General features: G+C 43.7%; 2 protein-coding genes across 6 annotated transcripts in view; one reads left to right on the top strand and one right to left on the bottom strand.

Annotated features, from left to right (window-relative positions):
- Positions 1-20,406, top strand: part of LOC144753590 (omega-hydroxyceramide transacylase-like) — an 878,827-nt gene that overhangs the window by 855,426 nt on the left and 2,995 nt on the right. The window lies entirely within an intron of this gene.
- Positions 1-20,406, bottom strand: part of LOC144755336 (uncharacterized) — an 82,389-nt gene extending 61,983 nt beyond the window's left edge. Inside the window, exons 1-5 of one of the 3 annotated variants that reach the window (XR_013594877.1) lie at positions 19,994-20,406; positions 9,301-10,046; positions 8,497-8,628; positions 6,177-6,238; positions 31-548 (exon numbers count right to left, since the gene is read on the bottom strand). Coding sequence is in view for 1 of the 3 variants with exons in the window: in XM_078644142.1 (XP_078500268.1) it covers positions 285-548; positions 6,177-6,238; positions 8,497-8,628; positions 9,301-10,039 (1,197 nt within the window). In the remaining 2 variants the exon portion in view is untranslated. Of the gene's footprint in view, positions 1-30; positions 549-3,665; positions 5,553-5,746; positions 6,239-8,496; positions 8,629-9,300; positions 10,047-19,993 lie in introns of all 3 variants that reach the window. The other 2 variants (XR_013594878.1, XM_078644142.1) reach the window with 2 other exon arrangements.

Here is a 20,406-nt window from a genome sequence, read left to right as displayed (position 1 = left end):
ATAATATGCTCTATGAATTCCAATCGAAGCCCATGTTAGATGTCTTCACATTTGCGTCTGTGCGCATATTGTATTAGCGCACAGAAGCAAACCCACACAAACATAGACATACTCGGGCGCAAAGCGACAATTCGCGCTGGCGCAGTCATCTGTAATACTGGCCCCTGGAGGTGCAGACTCCACCTTTAGTAAATGCTTCGCAGAAGCAGCCCGTTTCCTTGGACAGTTTGGGGTAAGTAATGCAAGAGAGAGAGGACAGTAGAAGGTTAGTGGAGTTTCCTTACCCAGCATTTCCTTCGGTAAGACAGCTGTGCGCATGAGTCCTCAAGATACTGGTTACCAAAGCCCATGATTCGGTTTATAGGATGCGGGCAGACCCCTGCAACCTTGGCAGTGAGGTGCACAGTGAATGCAAACTTCACCTCCTCGGGGGTCTGATCTACCTTTTTCTTTTTCACTTCTTTGTCCACGTAAATGTCTGCTAATTGTTTGAAGGAACTGTAGGACATGTCCTTGAAGAATGTATTCAAGGTGGGGTCTTCTTTAATCTGCAATGCAAGTAAAAAATCACACATTAAAGACATGACTAGGGAATATTAGAAAACTCACATGCTTTATTTTAGCAGTTTTCAAAAGCAAGTAAAATAAGTTCAGTGTGATGAGTGCCCACTACAGAGTTCTGAGCATGACCAGTGTTGAGTCCCAGAGGGGCAGACACAGCTTTTTGTCTTTCTGAGAAGGACAAAATAGAAAGTCAGCAAGACTTAGCAAGTGGACATAATGAGAATGGTAAACCGAATAAATGGGTGCCTGACCTTCCGGCTTTCCTAATACTTTTTGAAAGATCTAGGCAGCACCAGCAAAAAAATAAGAAAAAGAAAAAAAGTAAAGGTGAGATGATGTGGCCACTTCTGGTAACTGCTTCATTCCATATGCACATGCATTCGTCACTACACATATGTGTGCCTACAGACTGATCTAGGTGCCATTTTCTTATTTACCGATCCAAGATGGCAGACACCAGTGGATCTATAAATTTTAAAAAAACACATTTTATTTTTGCAAACTCAATTTTTGCAATCCAGATTAGACCAACTGCAAATAGCAGATGCCCACCCATCCACAAAAAACACATAATAAAGTATTTAAATTATTGCAAGGTTGACAGAACAATGGAGGAGCAGGTGGGGGCGGGTGGGTGGAAGCAATGGGAGCCTTCGTGGTGGTCAAGGGACCAACAGAGGTGTTTAAAGTTGTGGAGCAGCACAGCCCTAAAAAATCATGAAATAAATAAAATATCTTTCTTAATGGACCTAGATGGAGTGAGGGTGCAATGAAGGAGCGGTCGAGGGGCGGGTGAAGAGGAAGCAACGAGGGGAAGAAAGTTGCATACTAGTAAGAGCAATAAAGCACATGCACTCTAATACAGGACTTAATGGAAAAGAAAAAAGTAGATCTTAAAATGTGAGCAGTGGAAAGATCGACGTAAGATAATCGAAAGGATGGTAAAGAGGCTATGCTCCAAAGGACGATCACAGGGGAGAAGAAAGAGGCCAACTATTGAATAAGAAACAAGCAAGTGACAATACATAACGAATCAAACCAATGTCAGACAATGGGTGGGCTATAATAAGCCCACTGTAAGTTTTTGGTATGGTCCACCGGAGCTGTTTTGCAAACAGACAGCTAAAAGTGGTCTGGTAGACATGACCTAAAAAGGTGGTTCCTCTAATATTCTCCTGTCACCTTCAGGGTTAGGTTCCTGATACTGGCAGCATTCACGGGTGCCCCATAGCAATATGCCAAAAACTCTGGGGAAGCAGTATAACAAATACTCAAAAATAGCTTTTCGGCTTGGGACTCATAACTTGGACGGCAAGTAGTTGCAAAGTTATCCACAGTAGCATTCACAAACAGTGCAGCACAGCTGTTATTCTAGATTGTGAGAGCTGTGCCTTATGCATGTTTCAAAGCATGTTTGAAAAACCTACCCATGAGCTCCACAGACATACTTTCAGAACAAGACAAGTACAAACCGACACCCGCCCCACACTGCTATATTTAGATAGAGTGAACTAAAGCCTACACTGACGTCAGAACATGGGATGAGAGTTGACGTGGACAGTCCTTACTCTTTGCGCTGCAATTCTACTAGCTGTGGATTTCCGGTTACAGGGGCCATCTACTGTAGAGGGAAAACACTGTAATTACAGATCTAGATTGTTGCTTTGTTGTGATGACGTCGTCTGGGGCTTTCTGAAGTGTGAAATCGATCACTGGGTGACCCGTTTAAAGTGCAGCCCAGCTGTCAGGGTATATATATGGCATTGCCTGGAGAAAGATCAGTCGCCTTGTTTATGAAGCTGACCCATCTTGTAAAGCTGGAAATACCTTTTAAATCCATTTAGGCTACATAGAATAAAGAGGTTTCAAATTCTGCTTGAAAATTCACATTAAAAAGGCCACGCATCGTTGTGTGGGCCGGTGTGAGAGAAGGAAAAAAACACTCAAGGGAAACTCTCCCACTGACGGATCATAGTGTGGTCTACATGTTCAAAGACTGACGTTAGGTTTTGTGGAGCGTGCCCTTAACCAGCTCCTGATGACCACCGATGCTCCATCGGGACCTCCCCAGTTTGAGTTCCAAGGAAGGGACTCCCTAGACGCTAGTGTCCAGCAAGCATGTGTTCTTCTAAGAGTTGGCAAAGGGAGCCGGTCTGAGAGCACCCAGGGCAATATGGTGGCTGCGGATGATTTAAGTAGGATTGTACCTTTATAGGAACACCGAGATTCAACACACTGAGTTTCAGCGACCAGCTCAGTGATTACATGACTGGCAACCGCTTTGACTGCTGAGAGGCTGGACTTTCACCTCGTCAGCATATTGCACATTCTTTTACCATAGATTAGGACTGCACTGTTTTCTAAACCAGCCTCAGGGTTTGGGCAGATTGGTAGACTAGACTGCCCTCGGTAAGCCAGAGCAGGAGCACATTCGCTCTGACGGGGAGTGAACATGGGCTGGAAAGAGAGATGGCTCAAGCCGTATCTGTAGTCACTTATTGGAAGGCAATCAGCTAACACGCATTGCCATCTCCATTTGGATAGTTATGTGTGTCGGTCAGAGGACTGAAGGACACCATGGGCTGTGTTGCAATTCTGGCCATTTTCCTTACCACTTGGTAAAGCGTGTTAATTACTACCCAGCTGGCGATAGCCTTGCACGGATTCAAACGTATGCTGTGCCCATTACAATCAGTACATTGCAGTGGACTAATTACCCAATAAGTTATGTTACCCAGAATGGAAACTATCTTGCAACTGGCACCTGGATCTGTCAACCCACTGAGCATTCTTCAAAGAATCACGGCAGTAATCTGTGGATTACATGCTGTTCAACGGAGTAGCCTCATTAACCATCTGATATATATTTCAGTATTGAACTTTAAAAACTCCTAGATACACAAACAGATCAATGCAGCAGGTGCCTTAACCCACCAAGCTATCCTTCAGTCGTTAACTCAGCTCAGTGTATTAATGTTCCTACCATGGAAATATATAGAGAAGTTAAGGGTTGCACATTCATCTCTTTATGGACAAAACTGATTTCCATTTTTCTTAGGTTAATAACGAGGAGTCTGAGGTGAGTATAATAACATGTATACATGGGAACCTGCAATCTCTATATAAAACCCTGCCTCTACTTTCCTTATTAGTTGTGATCTCTTTGGTGTAATAATGAAATTAGATAGCTGCTTAACTGCAATAACTTATTAGAGTTGAATTGTGACATCATAATGTCTGCTGCCAGCAGTCAAAGTAAAAGGCAGGAAACAGAACCACAAATTAAAGAAGACAAAAGGGAACTTAATTTTACTTTTTCTGATTTTTTTTCTTCTAAAATATACACTGATCAGCAGAAATGAGCTGTTTATTGCAACATGTTTATTTTTTAACATCATCAGAGGAAAGAAAAGATCTCTGTGTTTCTACGTATTCCAACCTACAGCATTTTTAAATCAGATTTACATTAAACTGATTCTAATATGTTTGCAACAAATGACTAACTGATTTCAGGTATGTTTAATTTCACGCTACAGATTACTTTTTCGTTCTTCATGTCTCCAACCATACAAGCTATTTCAAGTGAAAGTGTTAGGTACCAAGGATTTAAGTAGTCTGTGGGAATGGTGATGGTAAGGCCACGTATTTATAAGCAATAAAATACGATATGCCGTACATTAAAAGGGTATGCAAGTCACCACAAAATTCCATAACCTTATAGAGGAACTCTGAGCCGTGTTCCTATATATTGTCAAGGAACTCCTCTGTATATTGCAATATCCTTATAATGTTTGGCACTGGGTACTTTATTCCATACATTATTTACTATTCTACTCAACAGCAAAAGTGTTGTCAAAGCAATTAATGCGTCTAATCAATCCGAAAAAGGATACTGGAAAGAGGCTTGCCTGGACTTGGTAACACTCCCAACAGCTGTTCTGCCTCAGCTTAGCCTCCGCCCTAGCCAATGGGCAAGAAATAGGAGTGTGGCAAAAATGCAGCATTTTGGAAGGGGGAGGGGGCAAGAGGATGCTAGGCTGCTCCACCACTTTGCAACCCTTCTTCATCCCAATCCTCGTCTTATCCATTAGATGCTTTTAGGACATGAAAGCAGTGGGTGATTGTGCCATATCTGAATTGTTAAACAAGCATTGGAAAAGCTAACATGTGTGACGTTTGCAGCCATACTGTTGGCTTTGCCAATGCTTTTTTCGTCATGCTTTTTGTAAAACGTTATTGTTGGAGGAGCTGCTGGGCTCTCAGCAACATAAACAAAGGCTAAAAGCAACACCATTTTAAAAGCACGCCTTGACATCATCGTCCCTAGCATTGAAGGGAGCTACTTTTTTTTTTGCAGAGGTGCTCCTTGTGGAAGAGTAAAATTCTGTCACACACAGTGAAAGTGGCCAATAGCTGAAGAGGACTGACACACTGCCCCATCATGCTGTAACGAGCAAAAGAAAATGCTTTTTAAAACGCCTTTTGACTGAGGGAGAAGGCAGTATTTTTAACTTATGTTTAAAGTTATATTCATATGAAAGTTCCGAGCAGCATTTTACAGTCATTGAAGTGGATAGGACCAAACGGATAATTTCGATAGTGGAAGATGGAAAACTGTGCTGCTGTGGAATGCTTTAAAGTGGTCACAACCAGATATCCACACAAATCCGCAAACAATGGTGGGGGCGCTCTGGTGTGTGTTATGGTGGCTGTGTGATTCGCAGGCGCCAGGGTGGGGCCTAGTTGAGCAGTAAAAATACGAAAGTATGGAAAATGGGTCCCCTAACCCCGTGCTGGGGAGTAAAAACACCCATATCTGGAAAGCAGAGGGATCCTCATAGGTTAGGGTCCCGGTGCCACTGCACCTGTGCACCATTTTTAGCTACGCCCCTGATCTATTTTTGATTTTACTCTCTTTCCTTGAGTCTCACCATGTTTCAGGATTTAAGGCAGTTCACTTAAGGGAGTGAAGCCCGCGTAAATCAATACTAACAACCAGTGCTTGAAATGGAAAAATAGAAGTGCCGGTACTCTGTAGCAGAGAACCTGCTTGTTTTTGAGAAGTGCAGGTACTCTCCAATTAAAAGTATTACGATTCGCGTAAGAAGTCCCGGTACTCTCCCTCGCAAAATAAAAAAGTGCCGGTACTCAGTACCGGACAGTACCGGCCCATTTAAAGCACTGCTAACAACACATTCAAAAATAGAACTGATAGATTGTTTTTAAAATCCAGCAGATGCAAAAACATTAACGGCAAGGAGAAACATATTTTATGTTTTTATAGAGTATGTTCCCTTTAATAAATCATACAATGAAACAAATACTAAACGACGTGTGAAAACACAGTAATGGAAAACACTGTTCTATAACAATATGAAAATGAAAACGGCAGCTCTGAGTGATTTAACGAGGGCTCTTTGAGAAAGGAACCTTTCAACATAGAGAAGAATAACCCTTCACAAAAACCTCGCGATAACTGAAAAATAATGGTATACTTCTTGCGAAGAAGCAAAAGAGGGTTTAAAATCCATACTCAGAGACGCTGATGCAAAAGCAGTGTAGACAATAAGGCATTCAGTGATAGGAAACGTGATGAGAAGTGAATGTCTCACCTTCTTGTCCCATTCGTCGCCCTTCTTCTGAAGCATAGATGCAATCTTTCGTATCAGGAGTTCTACAAAAGCAAACAATGTATTAACAAGATGTCTCTTACACTGATGAGTAAATGCAGCCGAGCAAAACATGTTCTCATAATCTCGGATCGATCAACCTAGAACTTGTGAAGACTTGGGCTAGTGGCAAGTCCAATGGCTTCGCCCAAGGGCATGGATGTTGTGGCATTTACTCAACAATACTAACAACAAACCCAGCCGAGTGGCACAGCGTTGATATCAACCTCTCCTTAATTCCATGACTCTGGATTCTGAACTAGCAGCACCTCTTCTGGTCAGAAAATGCCATGGATTTCTTCCTCATTGATGGTGGAATGGATGATACCTTTACGAAAGACCTCTTATCTACCTATCAAAGCCTTAGCACCCCCATAGAACTGGTGCCAACCAGAAGGGCAAGGGCACATGGTCATTCATCAACCCTAGACCCGCGCTATGAAAATGCAGTAAGTAAATAAACAAAAGTGGCCAGTGATGAGTGCAACACCACCATATTTGCCTCAATATTCCTGCCCATGTATCCCTTGGATACTTTGTTCCTCTTATTTTCGCTCAATTGGGGTTCACCCTGTACCTGTACAACATTACAGTTTGGAAGAACGGTTTTATTTAATCTTCTTATGAAGAAAATGCAACCACCAGGGATAGCTTCTACATCTCTTTCATCTTTAGCTTGTCCACCGCTTGTACAAAATATTGCCTCAGTCTTTGTCACTGCACTGTCACCATTGGACTAGTGAAATGCTGTCTGCTGATTGCCTATAAATGATGTCTTTCATACATCAGCAGGTCAGAACCATGTAACCCACTTGGTATTTTATCCAAGACTCTGGGCCATATCTCATATGCTCTGATGGTGAAATATTGGTGCTGGACAGACGAGAGATCTCAATTCAAGACCTTGTGTCTACTGCCAAATGGACTGGGTGGTCATTCTCCTAGAATCATCAGAAAGGTCTTTCAGCCTTACCGCACACCCAGAGCCTTACTACCGGTCTCACACTCAAATGGGACCTCAGGAACCTCTGACGTGATATAAAGCCTCACTTATTCAACTTCCCATATGCATAGGACTGCACGTGCGCATTGATACATTCTGCTCCCTCTACAAAACACACATCACTAATCCTGTGCTGGCAAGATGCTGATGCGATACCAAAGGGGATGATGGCCAGAGCGCTAGAGCAATTCAAACACTCACCCCCAATCAATTGACCTGGGTTTAATCCATCGTCATTCTTTAGCTCACTCCACCACCCCAGTTCAGACATGGCCATATGCAAATCAGTATGACCCTGTGCCTCATGGGAACAGTCCAGCCCGAATTGCCAAGCCATGTCTTACCTGGACCGGAAACAAGCATCCTGGGACCGGTTTCGGGTTCATAACCATCATCAGCCAGGCTATCTTGAATCCAGTGGCAAAGTGAGCAAGGGACCCACGTCTGGGCACCCTGCCAACTTAGGGCGAACAAAGCGATACCAGATCTCTGTACTGGGGTGAATGTGTGACATTGTTCTGCATTCTGTCCATCAACTGTTGTTTCTGCATTTGTCACCCCAAGTGGGACGGGTATGCTCAGACCTGAGTCCTGTGCTCTCCATGCCACTGGAATCAAGCTTGCCTGGCTGGTGAGGGCTAGGATGCTTGTTTCCAGTCCAGTCCAGGGAGGACCTGGCTTGGCAGTTCGGGCAGGACTGTTCCCATGGGGCACAGGGTCAAGACTGATTTGCATATGGCTGGGTTCAAACTGGAATGGCATGGTGAGCAAATAAACTATGGATTTAGGCCCAGATCTCTGTACTGGTGTGAATGTATGACATTGTTCTGCATTCTGTCCACCAACTGTTGTTTTGGAAAGATGCCTACGGTAGGTCTTGCAGTTAGTTAGTCGCCTAGCATACAGAGTCTATAATCCAACTCCTACACAGCAATTATGCTACCACATAGTTAGCAGTGATACCTTTTCTCTGAACATTGCTTAATTAGAGTCTCCAACAAGACGGGTGCAGTACAAACACCTATGTACCCTCCCATGAATGACACTTGTAGCAGCCAAAGGGATATTGTTAATGTGCGGTAGCATTTCTGAAGTACGCCATTTGCCATTTGCTGCTGCCAGAATGGTGCAAAGTTTTTCAGAACTGCAGTCAAAATAGCATTTTGTCTGATAGACCATGCATACACAAAGCAAGCCTGGGAGGAATGCAGAGAAGTGCAATGAGGCCCTCACCTGTGCCGTGTATTTTAAGTCACATACCTTTTTCTTCGTACTCTAGATCCTCATGGGAGCTGGCAAGACGCAGGCGGCCTTGGTCGTTCTCATTCTGCTTTACAATCTGCTCAATCTCGGCAGACACACTTGAATAGTAGGAGTCATTGTTTCGGTCACCTACAAACATAAATGGGTTCCTATTAGGGTACCTGATCAAAGTGAAACAATATACAGATTATTGCATCAATAGCTATAGAGTATCAGAATATTTAACGCACTAAAAAGAATCTATGTCAAAGGAAGCACCAAGCTACCTCACTAGTTCAGATGTTGGTCTCAGCCAAAGATGGCAATACCATAAGTTAGACTTCACAACAGAACATCATTACTGAACCTCTTTAATAGACATGCATGGGCTTAAAAAAAATGTGCACACACTCACAAAGGGAAAGGGGTGCCCTGGTTACCCCTTCCCGTTTGCGAGTGGCTGACCACCTACTTGAAGTAGATGGTAAACTTCAAGCGGTCGCAAAACAATGGCACACTCAATTGTGACTCGCTATTAGGCAGGGACGCCCCTTCCTAGTAGCAAGTAACAAATGCTATTTTGCAAGGCACCGACTTGCAAAATAGTGTTTGTACATGCCAGGACCCTTTTTTGCGGTCGCAAACTAGCCATTTTCCCGTTTGCGACAGCAAAAATAGGTCGTACGTCTGGCGCTAGATAGTCTGCTGGATTAAATCACAACATGGGTGAGCTCAGCAAAAAAGGAACAGTAAATACTATCCCTAACTGCCCTCAATGAGACCCTTAAGACCGTTTTGTATTCATATACAGAGGGCTCCTACCTTCTTTCCTTGGCAGGTTGACCTGTTTCAGTGGAAGGTGGTTCGGTCGCATCGATTTTCTACCTATGTCCTTCAGACTGGACCGCTTCTCCACTTCAGTTACATTTTTCTTGAAGGAGAAGGCTTTCTTGATGCTGCTCTTTCTTTTGTTACTCTTGACTAATCCTTGACAGGATGTACATAGGTCAACGGACGAACCCTGCTCCTCGCACCCATGAAGGTGGTTTCCATTGGAATCGGTGTGCATTGTCTTTGAGTTGTTTTTAGGTCCATCATCTTTTCTCTTGGTGAAGAAACTTAAGAGGCTCTTTAGCCAGGACTGCTGACCTTTCCCCTGTTTTACTTTCTGGATGGGTTTGCCTCTGGTGCTCCCATCTTCCACCCCTGCTTCAGTCTGCGATGGCTTCATCTGATCATTCCTTGCATCTGCATTTTTGGCCTCTATTTCAGTTCTGGCTTGTGATTTGCTCTTGTCTAGTAGTGTTTCCTTATTTCTGCGCCCCGGATATTTCCCAAAGTCACTCATAGACCTTTCCACTTTCCTCCATCTTTTCGTCTCTGTTCTTTGATTAGACAAATCGACTGGAGTGATCAAGTAGCCCCTGGTTTTCGCCTCGCAATTGCTTAAACTGCGTTTGACGTAAATTTCTAAAACCTTCTTCGCCTCTTGCCTATCTAGCTGCCGCAGGCTTCCCAAGGGGTTTGGCTCAGTTTCGGCTAAACAATCAGGCGGCTCCATTTTGATCCTGAGGGAAAAGAAAACTTAAATAAATATGGATACAATGGCTCATATTAAAGTTCTTTAATTGCTGTCACTGTGAAGAACATTTATAGCTTTTCAATAGTTACGCTATTGTACATTTCCCTCTTAACTGAAATGTGGTAATCAGAGTCTTCTGCAATGTATAAAGTGCACAGTGTACGAGTTCAAATGGGTGCACTACATTGGTGGGTGCCGGTACGATAGAGAGAATTAGAAAGAAGGGATGAAACAGAATTGTAACAAACAATACATTTGTGGATAGGTAAATCTTTCAATGGACCATACACTATTCAGGGTTTTTTGGATCCCTTGGTCAGCCTTCCATAGTCAGATGGTCATTAAGTGAGGCCATATAGATTTTAAGCCATAAACAATATAGTAGAGTTGAAAATTGAGGCATTGGAAATGAATTGCTAATTACTTATGAGTAGCAGTCCTGACAGTTTCTAAAAATATTTTACTATGTGCGAGGAGGCCTAATGTACTTCTACCAACCCCTCCACTTAAAAAAAAAAAAATAATGTCTAATCATGCCACCTATGTCTTAGGGGCTATCACACCCCGTAATGGACACTGGCTGTGAAGAGCCTATACATATGAGCTGGAAATCCACTCTGTGATGGGGTTTTCAAATCATCTTTCGTGCCATCGTGTGGTAGCAGTGATTAAAGGTCAGAGGCCAACAAGGGAATTATCTACAACTAAGCCTAGATGGAGTTCGAGGAGTTCCGCATACAAAAAAACACCTACCCCGCTACGCGGAGCTCCACAAGCAGCGGAGTTTCTTTAGATAAATGCTGTTTGCAGTGATTTTCAGTGCCAGGTGCTTGTCTGCATTGTGCAATCATCGCGAACAGCACCATGTACAGCGCAAGCGGCCAGTGTTTCCTTTCTGCCGCTCGAGTAGATCTTTCCTCAAACAGCAGCTTTCTCAATGCGAACGGACGTTTTCGCAACGAGCATACCCGCCCACTCACAATGGGAAATCTGACGTCCCACGTAGAGAAATCTCGCCGGGCAGGTTGATTTTCCATGCTCACACTTGACAAATTGATGTTGACGATCGACAACGAAGAAAATTCTCGACGGGAGGTGGATTTTTATCGCTCACGCTCGCCAACTTCAAGTTGATGAATGTGTAACGCGTAGAGCAGAAAACTCCACAAACTCCATGAGCGGAGCGGAGTTCACTGCCTAGACATACTTACAACCAGAAATTAAAAAAATTAATTCGGTGAGTTGTCTGTCCCACAAGTGACAGTTGGTAAGTGAATTGAAACAAAATTGTGTATATGTGTGAAGGAATTAATCCTGAAAAAGGCGCACACAAAAATAGATAACTCCTCATATTCAATATATTTGATATTGGGGTACAAATAAAAAAAATCCAATAAAATATTAACCATGTCGGATTAATTTCAATGGTGGAATGAGAAAACTAAAGTTTAATGTCCAGAAAGTCCACTCTAATAAATGTCAAACACAGTCCACCATAAAGACTAAACGGTAAAAAGATGATGATCCAGTCGATTCACATAGGCAGAGTTGGACTAGGCATCGACGTTTTGGTCTCCTGTGTCACAAGTCCATGAGACCATCCTCACAACCACCATGTTAAATTGGAATTACAAAGATGACCCCTCATTAGTTAGTACAGTTTCAGAAAAGATAAAAAATAAATTAGGTTTATTAGGTATATAGTCAGAGTGAATCAAGTAACCAAACAGAAATTTGTAGAACAAATCAGGCAGGAGTGAGTGAATCAGCGCCTGGAGTTTCTCATGGTATCAATCAAAAAGTTTTGATTTCTTTTTACATTTATTAGGGAGGACTTTCTGGATATTAATCTTTGTTTGGCCCTTTTTCCTGTATCATGTGATAGGAGCTCTTCAGCTGGAGACTATGTGAAGAGTGCTAATCCCTAGCTGCCATGGCTTCAGATTGCTTATGTGTGACATTTTCATAATTTCAGTATAATTATGAGTGATATTCAACAACTATGAGAGACAGTTTCTCACTTGCGAAATCAAGCAATGAAGATAAGGGAAACCATAGCTGCCAAGGTTTCAAGTTATTGTCTATGTGTGACATTTTCATGTTTTCAGTGTACTTGTGAGTACTTGTGAGTGGAATTCAACAACCAAATGTGTGACACTAAAAGTGACACTTTCTTGCGAGCAAAATCAAGCAATGAAGTCCTTGGAAATTGATAAATAGCAGAAATACCACCCCATTTAAGAAATGAGAAACTCGAAGAAGTTCTTGAAACTGCTGCAAAGCACCTGAAATGGGAGGGCACTAACCTAGTGCCAGGGATAAAAGCAGTAACCCACTGAGCTACCTTCATAAAACACAGTTCTGTGATCGACATGGTACACATACTGCTGACTTAGTGATGTTCTGCGCTGGAACAAAGTACAAGTAGAGTTGGGCCACCAGCCTCATCCCAAAATGAGTTTGTGCGGCTGACTCCGTAACGCTGAACTCAACTTACAGAGCAGACATACTGCAGTGACTGCAGAGCTCAGCTTTAACTTACACAGGGCAGCTGAGAATGATCATGACCTTGTGCTCTAAAAAAGAGAATATTAATAAGAAGGAGCTACCAGAGACTCCATTTACATGCGTGTGTTTGAAAGCGCCAATTCGGTACAGGCTTGGTTGCAATGACTCCCCCCGCAAGCGGCCGTGGTTCGTCCATGATTCTACTAGCTGCTTGCGGCAACAGGCATTCATGAGGCTGCACAGTGGGCAGTGCTCTGGGCTAGTGTGGCACCACGTTCACTCCAGCGATGGCTGCGGTCCCTTGGGTCATCTGGGGGGTCAGATCCAAAACCAGCAAAATATAAATATGATCATTACAGATTACCCCCACACTACACAGCGTGGTGCGAGAAGCATCGGGCTGTGCTGTCATTGCCAAATTGTATTCATGAATAACTAAACTGTCACACCTGGCTGTCTCTGCAGTAGCCATTGGTCACTGACTCCTTGTGATGTCTGTGAATCAGTATCCAGTAACGCAGCGCCGGTGTTGGGTGAATCATGGTTATTATGTTACATTTGTAGCAGAATTATTTGTAGTAGCCAGCCAGCCCCCAAGCCTGCCGAAGCAGCGTGGACGGCGCGCTGCCACTCCAGCTTTGTTCAGTCAGTGAGTGGTCCTTTAGAAGCTCTCCCGCTTGACAGCTGAAGAGGCTCAATAATGCGTGACTTTGCATTTCAGTGCAGTGATGCGGACAACCACAATGGAAAGCATTAGTATCAAGCATGATGCGTGGTACTTGGCAGGGCTGCCAATACTGTGTGGGCTGCCACACACTGGCACCGGGTGATTTGGCAGGTCTAGAGTTGTCTTCATTCTCCTTCCTCTATGCTTCCTTTGACCCACTCCTTAGAAATGAAGGGAGACCCATCTACCTGACAGGAACTTAACTGCTACGTATCACTGAAAAAACTGATTTTCAACAACTCTGCTCTTTCCATACCCGAGACCCGAGTTCAGAAAGGCTTCTCCAACCCCTGAATGGTCACTGCCCCCAGAGGTCGATGCTGTAATGTGACTGTGATGAAAAGTAATTAAGAAATCAAGGTGCTATTTCCATATGGGTCTTCCTCCTCTCTCATAGGCTGCGAGCAGTAGGGTTGGCAAAAGAGTATTGGCCCCGCAGCCCACCCTTTTTGGCAGAAGGCCAAAGGACACGCCCAGCGGGGGGGGGGGGGGGACGCTGCGCGGGATGGGTGGAAGCAGGACCTGGCCTATCTCTGTTGACCTGTCAGAGGTTTTCCCCACATGTAACTGGGGCTCCTCCCCATGCGGCCAGTATTTTAGCATTCAACTATCATTAAACAGGCTCGCCCCTAGGCTGGCAGCCTGTCACAGGCAATGGCCTGCATGAGCTGACTCTCCGGCCTTAACAGTGGCGAAGAGCCCTCCCTGCTCCCTGCAGGCTGACCCGCCTCTAAACTAGAAGGAAGAAGCCGTCACGCAGACTTCCTTTTCATCTCTTTCTTTGCCAAACCTGCCCGTCTTCATTCCAGACGCTGCTCGTTCAGAGAGCGCGAGACAGGCCTCCTTCCCTTAGAGTTAGTTAGTAGCGCTGGCCTCATTTGTAAATCTTGAATTCTGTGCACCCTCTTAGTTCATTATCTTTAAAATATGAAACATTATAACAAACGCCATATTTGTGCAGCCAGCCTAGCAAACTTAGACAGGGGATCTGCTCTCCACGTTTATCGAAGGATTGTGAGCAGCATGAGGGGGGCGCGGGGGGGGGGGGGGGGGGCATTGCTGAACAGCCGGTAATATGATCCGAATCTGGTTGTTTTGGTAACACACCACATACAAATACTGTGTGTGATGGAAACGTGTCCAAGCTCTGAGACAACAATTCCATCAAGGACGTCCTCAATAAGTGATAAAATAACAGTACAGAAAATCCCAGAAATATGAGTTGGAAAACAAATCTGACACACAAATGTTCAGAGTGAAAAAGGAGGGCATGATAAAACATTGTGGGCAGGGGGGAAATGACAGTTTAAAAGTGTTCCGGTCCGAGCGTACCTGTATCAATCACAACCTCACCTGGGTTCTCAGCTCAAATAATCCTTAAATTGGAGAACTTTTACTGCGAGCACAACCAAAAAAACATAGTTTAGATCATCAAAGTCTTTTTATTATGTCAATATTTTGTTATTCGGCCTACCCCCACCCATCTGGGATGGTAAATGCTGGCCTAGCTTCGTTCCTCCCCCGCCTGCCCCAGTCAACATCACACGTAATTTAGGGGTGAAGTTTGACAATCAAGCCTCTTTTGGTCCAAAGGTTGCAGGGGTTGTGGGATCCTGTTTTGGACTTATGAAAACCCTAAAGAAATGTCTTTATTTGCTTCTGCTACAACATCAGAAAATGGTAATCACCTCTCTGCTTGACTATGTCAACTCTCTGTATTGGGGCTAATCAATTTAGGAGACTTCAGCTGGTACAGAATGCCGTGTGCAACATCTGCCGAAGCCCCAGAGAGGTGGCCACACCCGTCCTCATTGGAGGGACCTTCACTGGCTACCTCTCAAGTAATGAGTGTGGCTCAAGGGGCTCATGCTGGCTCACAGGGCCTTCTATCAAATGGGTCTGTGGTACCTGGCCAACCGGATTATCCCTTCTCAGCCAGCAGAACCGTTTGTTCTTCTGGCGCTATGATGGCCGGGGTCCCATGAATAAAAAGGAAGAAGTGGGGTGGCACCTCCTTCTACTTTCTTACCACCAGGGACTGGAATTCTCTTCCTTTTCATCTTCGGGCTACGAAGAAAGGACTCTCCTTCAATTGGAATCTTAAGACATGGCTTTTTGAATTTGCATATCAGTGATTGGTACAGCATGATGGTCAGTGAATATGTCAGCGCCGGGACACTCATTGAGTAGCTGTGCGCTACATAAATTGATGTCCATCAGATAGGAGACTAATGTAAATTGTATTTCCTTTGCCATTGCAGAGAATTTCATAAAACAACAGGTATTGTTGGCTTTATTCACAGTTTTAATGGTACCCAAAAACCCATAACAATATAACATGACATATTACGGCAGATTTAGCAAGTCTTTGAGCTGCCACAACTGACGAAAAGTCAGTTGTCCTGATAAAGTATTTACTTTCCACTGCAAATCGTATTACCACTGGAGAGTTGCCTTTAATTGAATGCACGCAAAAAAGGTTTTGTACTGGAAAGTAAATGGTATCAAGGGGGTGTTCTATGTGTTGTACTTCGGCCTTATAATGCTTCCAGCCATGGTGTTTGAGGGAAAGCCAGGTCTACAAAGATTGTTATATCAGGTTTTAAATCAAAAAATAGTTTTCCTATAGGCAACTGCAAAGTTGGATACATGTTTTTTATTTTTCCTTACATTTCACACACACATTGCATGTGTGCTACACTGTACAGACATATCCAATGACTGATATGTTTTTTCAAATTCTAGATATAGCATTTTGTGCAGGAAGGGGATTCTTCCAGTACAAACCCTATGTTAGACAGGACACACACACCTTTGCACTGTGGTGCATCATAACTTTTTCATTTGCTGCAAGTGTAGAATTGTCATGTTTGCTGCTAGTATTTGGGCAGAAATAAACAAAATTGAATAAGCAGGAGTAAGGGCTCTGGAAACACGGCTGAACATGTACATTTTTTAAATTTAATCAGCAAGTTATTTCTAATATTAGATGTTTCTCATTAATTCCCAAGATTCACGCTATACAAATACCACATACATATCTACATGCATAAAGCTGTTCATCTGAGAAATTCCAGAATTCTTTATGTGCAATTCCACAGGAAATGGAATATGTTTGAGTATTTGATTAAGTTTTTCAGAAACCAACATGAATCGCTCAAAAAGCAACAGCAAAGAACAGGAAGATACCCATATATAGTTTAATTGAAAATGAGCAGAAATACATGCGTAAAGGGAGCATCACGAGCTATATATAACTTTTAAACTGCATCACTACCATCGAGGAAAACCACGACACGCTGCAAGTATCAGCAACAAAAGCCAGTTGCTTGTTTATTCTGATATGTCGCGTCCTCCAGGAAACTCCACCGCGTGGCATCGTGACTCAACTCTCGGGTCAGGGCTTCTGAGCATAGGCTCATAATGTCCACCCACAATGGCCTTGCATCCAAGTGACATGGAAACAGAAACATGCACCTCCGCCTTCCAAGCTACAAACTCATCCTCAGAGTCATATTGCAGTACAACACTATCACCTCACATTGAACTGTCCATCAGCCAAGCATCACCAGCCCCCCCCCCCCCCCCACCCCCTGTGCATTCCTTATGACTACTGACACTCAGGCCAACATGGGATCCAGGTTCTCCCCTTCTTAAACAGTGCTGCTCACATGACATTTATCTCCGTGCTGTACAACTCCACCTACAGAACTCCTGTGCCCTGAGCCACCCACTGACTTCCTCATCCTGCACCTTGAGCTGAGTGCAATGGCATTGTCTTGGTGGTGGCACCGCCATATTGAGTCAATAAGCAAAAATCAGCAAACCTTCCACTACAATTACACAAAACAGTCACTAATGGGGCACAGTAAAACCAATGTATCTGAAACTATGGTTCCTTGTAGGGAAAGCCTCCACAAATGAGCAAAACTAAGAAACTTCAGGGCAAAGATGGAACACACACGTGACAAGCAGCAGTCATCAAATGTCAACCAAGTCCTGAATCAAGGCCTCCAGAACTATGTGGTTGCACATTACATTTTGCATAAATAAAGCGTTGCCACATAATTTGTAATCTATTGTGCGCTATGCATATTTCTAGACCAAAATAAACTCTATCTGCCCTGCACTGCGGACCCTGCTCTCTGCAGTATCTGCCAGTCCGCCTTCACTTTTGATGCTGAATTCAGATTCTGATGATTTCTGACTAGATAGCAATCGGGACACGTTACTGTAGCTCATCTTAGGCTGGGGAGAAGGGAATTTGTGAATTTCAGCTGAAAGCGTTAAATAGATTTAAAGCAGGGGAAAGCTGTAAATGTTGTTATAAAAAAGCAGTTTTTCGCTGTATTTTCTGTGTAACAAACTGTTATGTATTACACATGGATGGCAATACTGACCAGTAAAATGCCTGTTTAAACACATGCAAGTACAGACGTGACAGAAATACAAAGATGCAAATACTGAAGAAAACGTTTTTTTTTTTTTAAATGGTAAAAGAAGGGAGGATACCATATTATATGTATTCTGATAACATATTAATAAACCTTCTCTCGCAGTTCTGACTCATGCCTCAAAACACTAATTTAAATATATTTGCCTAACAGAGTCTAAATTGAGACCACAGACTAAGGATGTAACTTCCTACATAGGGTTCTACAGTGCAGCCGAAGTTATAGCGCCCCCTAGTGCTCAACAACGTATCTGGTGCAGTTGATACTTTATCAGCCTGGCCTGTGACTCCTTTCCTGTATTTTCCCTTTCTCCGGATCTTCCGCATCGCTGTTTAGAGATTATGACTTTCAGATAATCGTGGGGCCGACATCACCCTGACAAATTTAGTAAAAAGCCCAAACATACAATACATGAAAATTGTGTCTAGGATCAGTTGGTGCAAGTGGTGCTGGAACAATTTTCAGAGTGGGATTGTTTCATCAATATTACATCACTGAAGTTATAGGGACCGTGAAAAAAAATCCAAGTGTTTCACAAAGAACTATTGCAGCAAATGAGCCCCAACTACTCAGCACAAGAGTAGTAAATGCGTGGAAATCGAGTTTCAGCAACTATTTACCATTGGGACATTACCAATTAAACTGTCTTGATTTGTGTTTATCCTATTAAAATCTTCGGTTCGATCACAATTCAGACTACAAAAAATGCTCCATTTGTGCTTTCCTAACTACTATTTAAAAATATATATATATTTGTACCGTTCATTTACAAGTGTTCAGATTTTGCTGTGTTACAAAGAAACTGACATTCTACAACTTTTCTTTTCAAAGTCGTCTGAAAAGTATTCTAATTTTACATTCATTGGAAGAAAAGGAAACACCAAGATTCATGTTAAAAGAATAAGCACAATTTCTCAAAAGGCATAGTCTGGCATTTGCCCTCTATCTTTGAACACACAGCAAACATAACAAGATTAAAAGCAAATTTGAAAGGCATCTTTACAGCAAATTCAGCTTCTGAACTCCAGCTTGGTTAATTTGGGGGTTCTGCAGCACCCCCTCCCAGCCTTAATTCCCGCGCCTAGTGGTGCTGCATAACATGTTATGTAAATAAATTATCAGAGTGAAAGAGGGGGTCAGCTAAGAAAAACTAATGGCCATTCAATGAGTTTGGCTGTGCGCCTCCCACCAGATCAGGAGTTTTCTACTAATTTGGCGTTCCGAGGGCGGTGTCTATGAACATCAAAGGTAGTACCTGCAAGGTATGGTCTGCTGCAGTCCATGCCGTGCAGGTTTTGGGGTGCATGAACACAGTGTGCATCCACATGGCATGAGGCACGAGGGAGCTGTACAGAGCTCCCTTTGTTTTCTCTCCGCCACAGTTTTTATTGCAAGATCACTGCCTTGAAAACCATAGGGGAGAGGAAACTCGTAATAGCACCAAGCATATTGCGGCATCAGGACCGCCGTGCAACTGCCGGGGAATGGTGGTATCCTGCTAGTTGCAGCGGTCCCAGGGTGGCCCGACCACCTTAGTTATAATAGGGTGATCAAGAGCAGCCGTAGCCCATGTAGGTAGAGCGGTGGGGACGGGTGAGGGCGGATTTCGACAGACGACGACGAGGGAAAATTCATTATTTATTTAATTTTCCCTGGTCATTGACGGTCGAAATCAACCCTCACCCGGCCCCACCGCTCTTACCTGCACAGGCCGCAGCTGATGGGAGACCCCCACCGTGAGTCTGGCGGTCCATGGACCACCAGACTCATAATAAGGGCCTTAGCTTCCCCACTGAGTAGGTACTTAACCTCCTGATGGGCAAAGCCAGGCAGCAGACTGTTAAAATGATATCCGCTCATGCTCCACCGGAAGTCGTTTGGTGGAATGGCATTGTCTATCCCCTGAAACATGTCTGATCGTTAATGTCGCAGGCCAGTGTGCACTGGAGTGGATGACATCACTAGACGAGTGACCTCACCGTGTGAATGACGCCATTATGTGGTTGGCACAGTTGTCAGCCTCTCATGTGACCACATTGGTGCATACACACAGTGCAGGCACTGCGTGCGCATTTCTAATATGCCGTTCCAAGGACAGAAAGTTACCTTCTTTAATCCTGAATAAGTGAAATGGAACAACACTACAATATGAAATGAATAACTATAAAGTCATGCATAGAACAGTATACGTTAGTCTCCTGCTAATGCACATACCGTGTGAACATGTGATAATAAACGACTTACCTTGCACTATCAGCAGGTATTCTCCAGAAGCAGAGGAAGTGTTGTGGTCTGGTTGCTAGATTAGCAGCTGTGAAACTCCAATATTGTTTTTTAATTAATCCCTAATCCAAATTGTGTGATCCTGGACACATCACGTAATTACCTACACGTAATTGTTATTTTGGGTAAAAAAAAAATATTTAAAGTCGTATTAAGAGCTCTGAAAAAGTCGTCTGAGCGAAGAGGCGCGGAGAGACTGAATGCGACCTGTGTAGCGAGAGTCACCTGAGACAGGGCTCAGGGGAGACGCCTTTCATACTCACCGGTCATGGAGGCGGAGCTCCGCCCCCTGTTCAGCCCCGCCACCAGGTGAGCTCAGCCACCAGGTGAGCTCAGCAGGCCTGCAGGGAAATCCCCGGGCCCAGCCCAGGAAG

The sequence above is a fragment of the Lissotriton helveticus genome, chromosome 5_1, assembly GCF_964261635.1.
Source record: "Lissotriton helveticus chromosome 5_1, aLisHel1.1, whole genome shotgun sequence".
NCBI classification, from domain to species: Eukaryota; Metazoa; Chordata; class Amphibia; order Caudata; family Salamandridae; genus Lissotriton; species Lissotriton helveticus.
The sequence above is the reverse complement of the archived record's forward strand: the minus strand, read 5'-3'. Positions and strand labels throughout refer to the sequence as shown.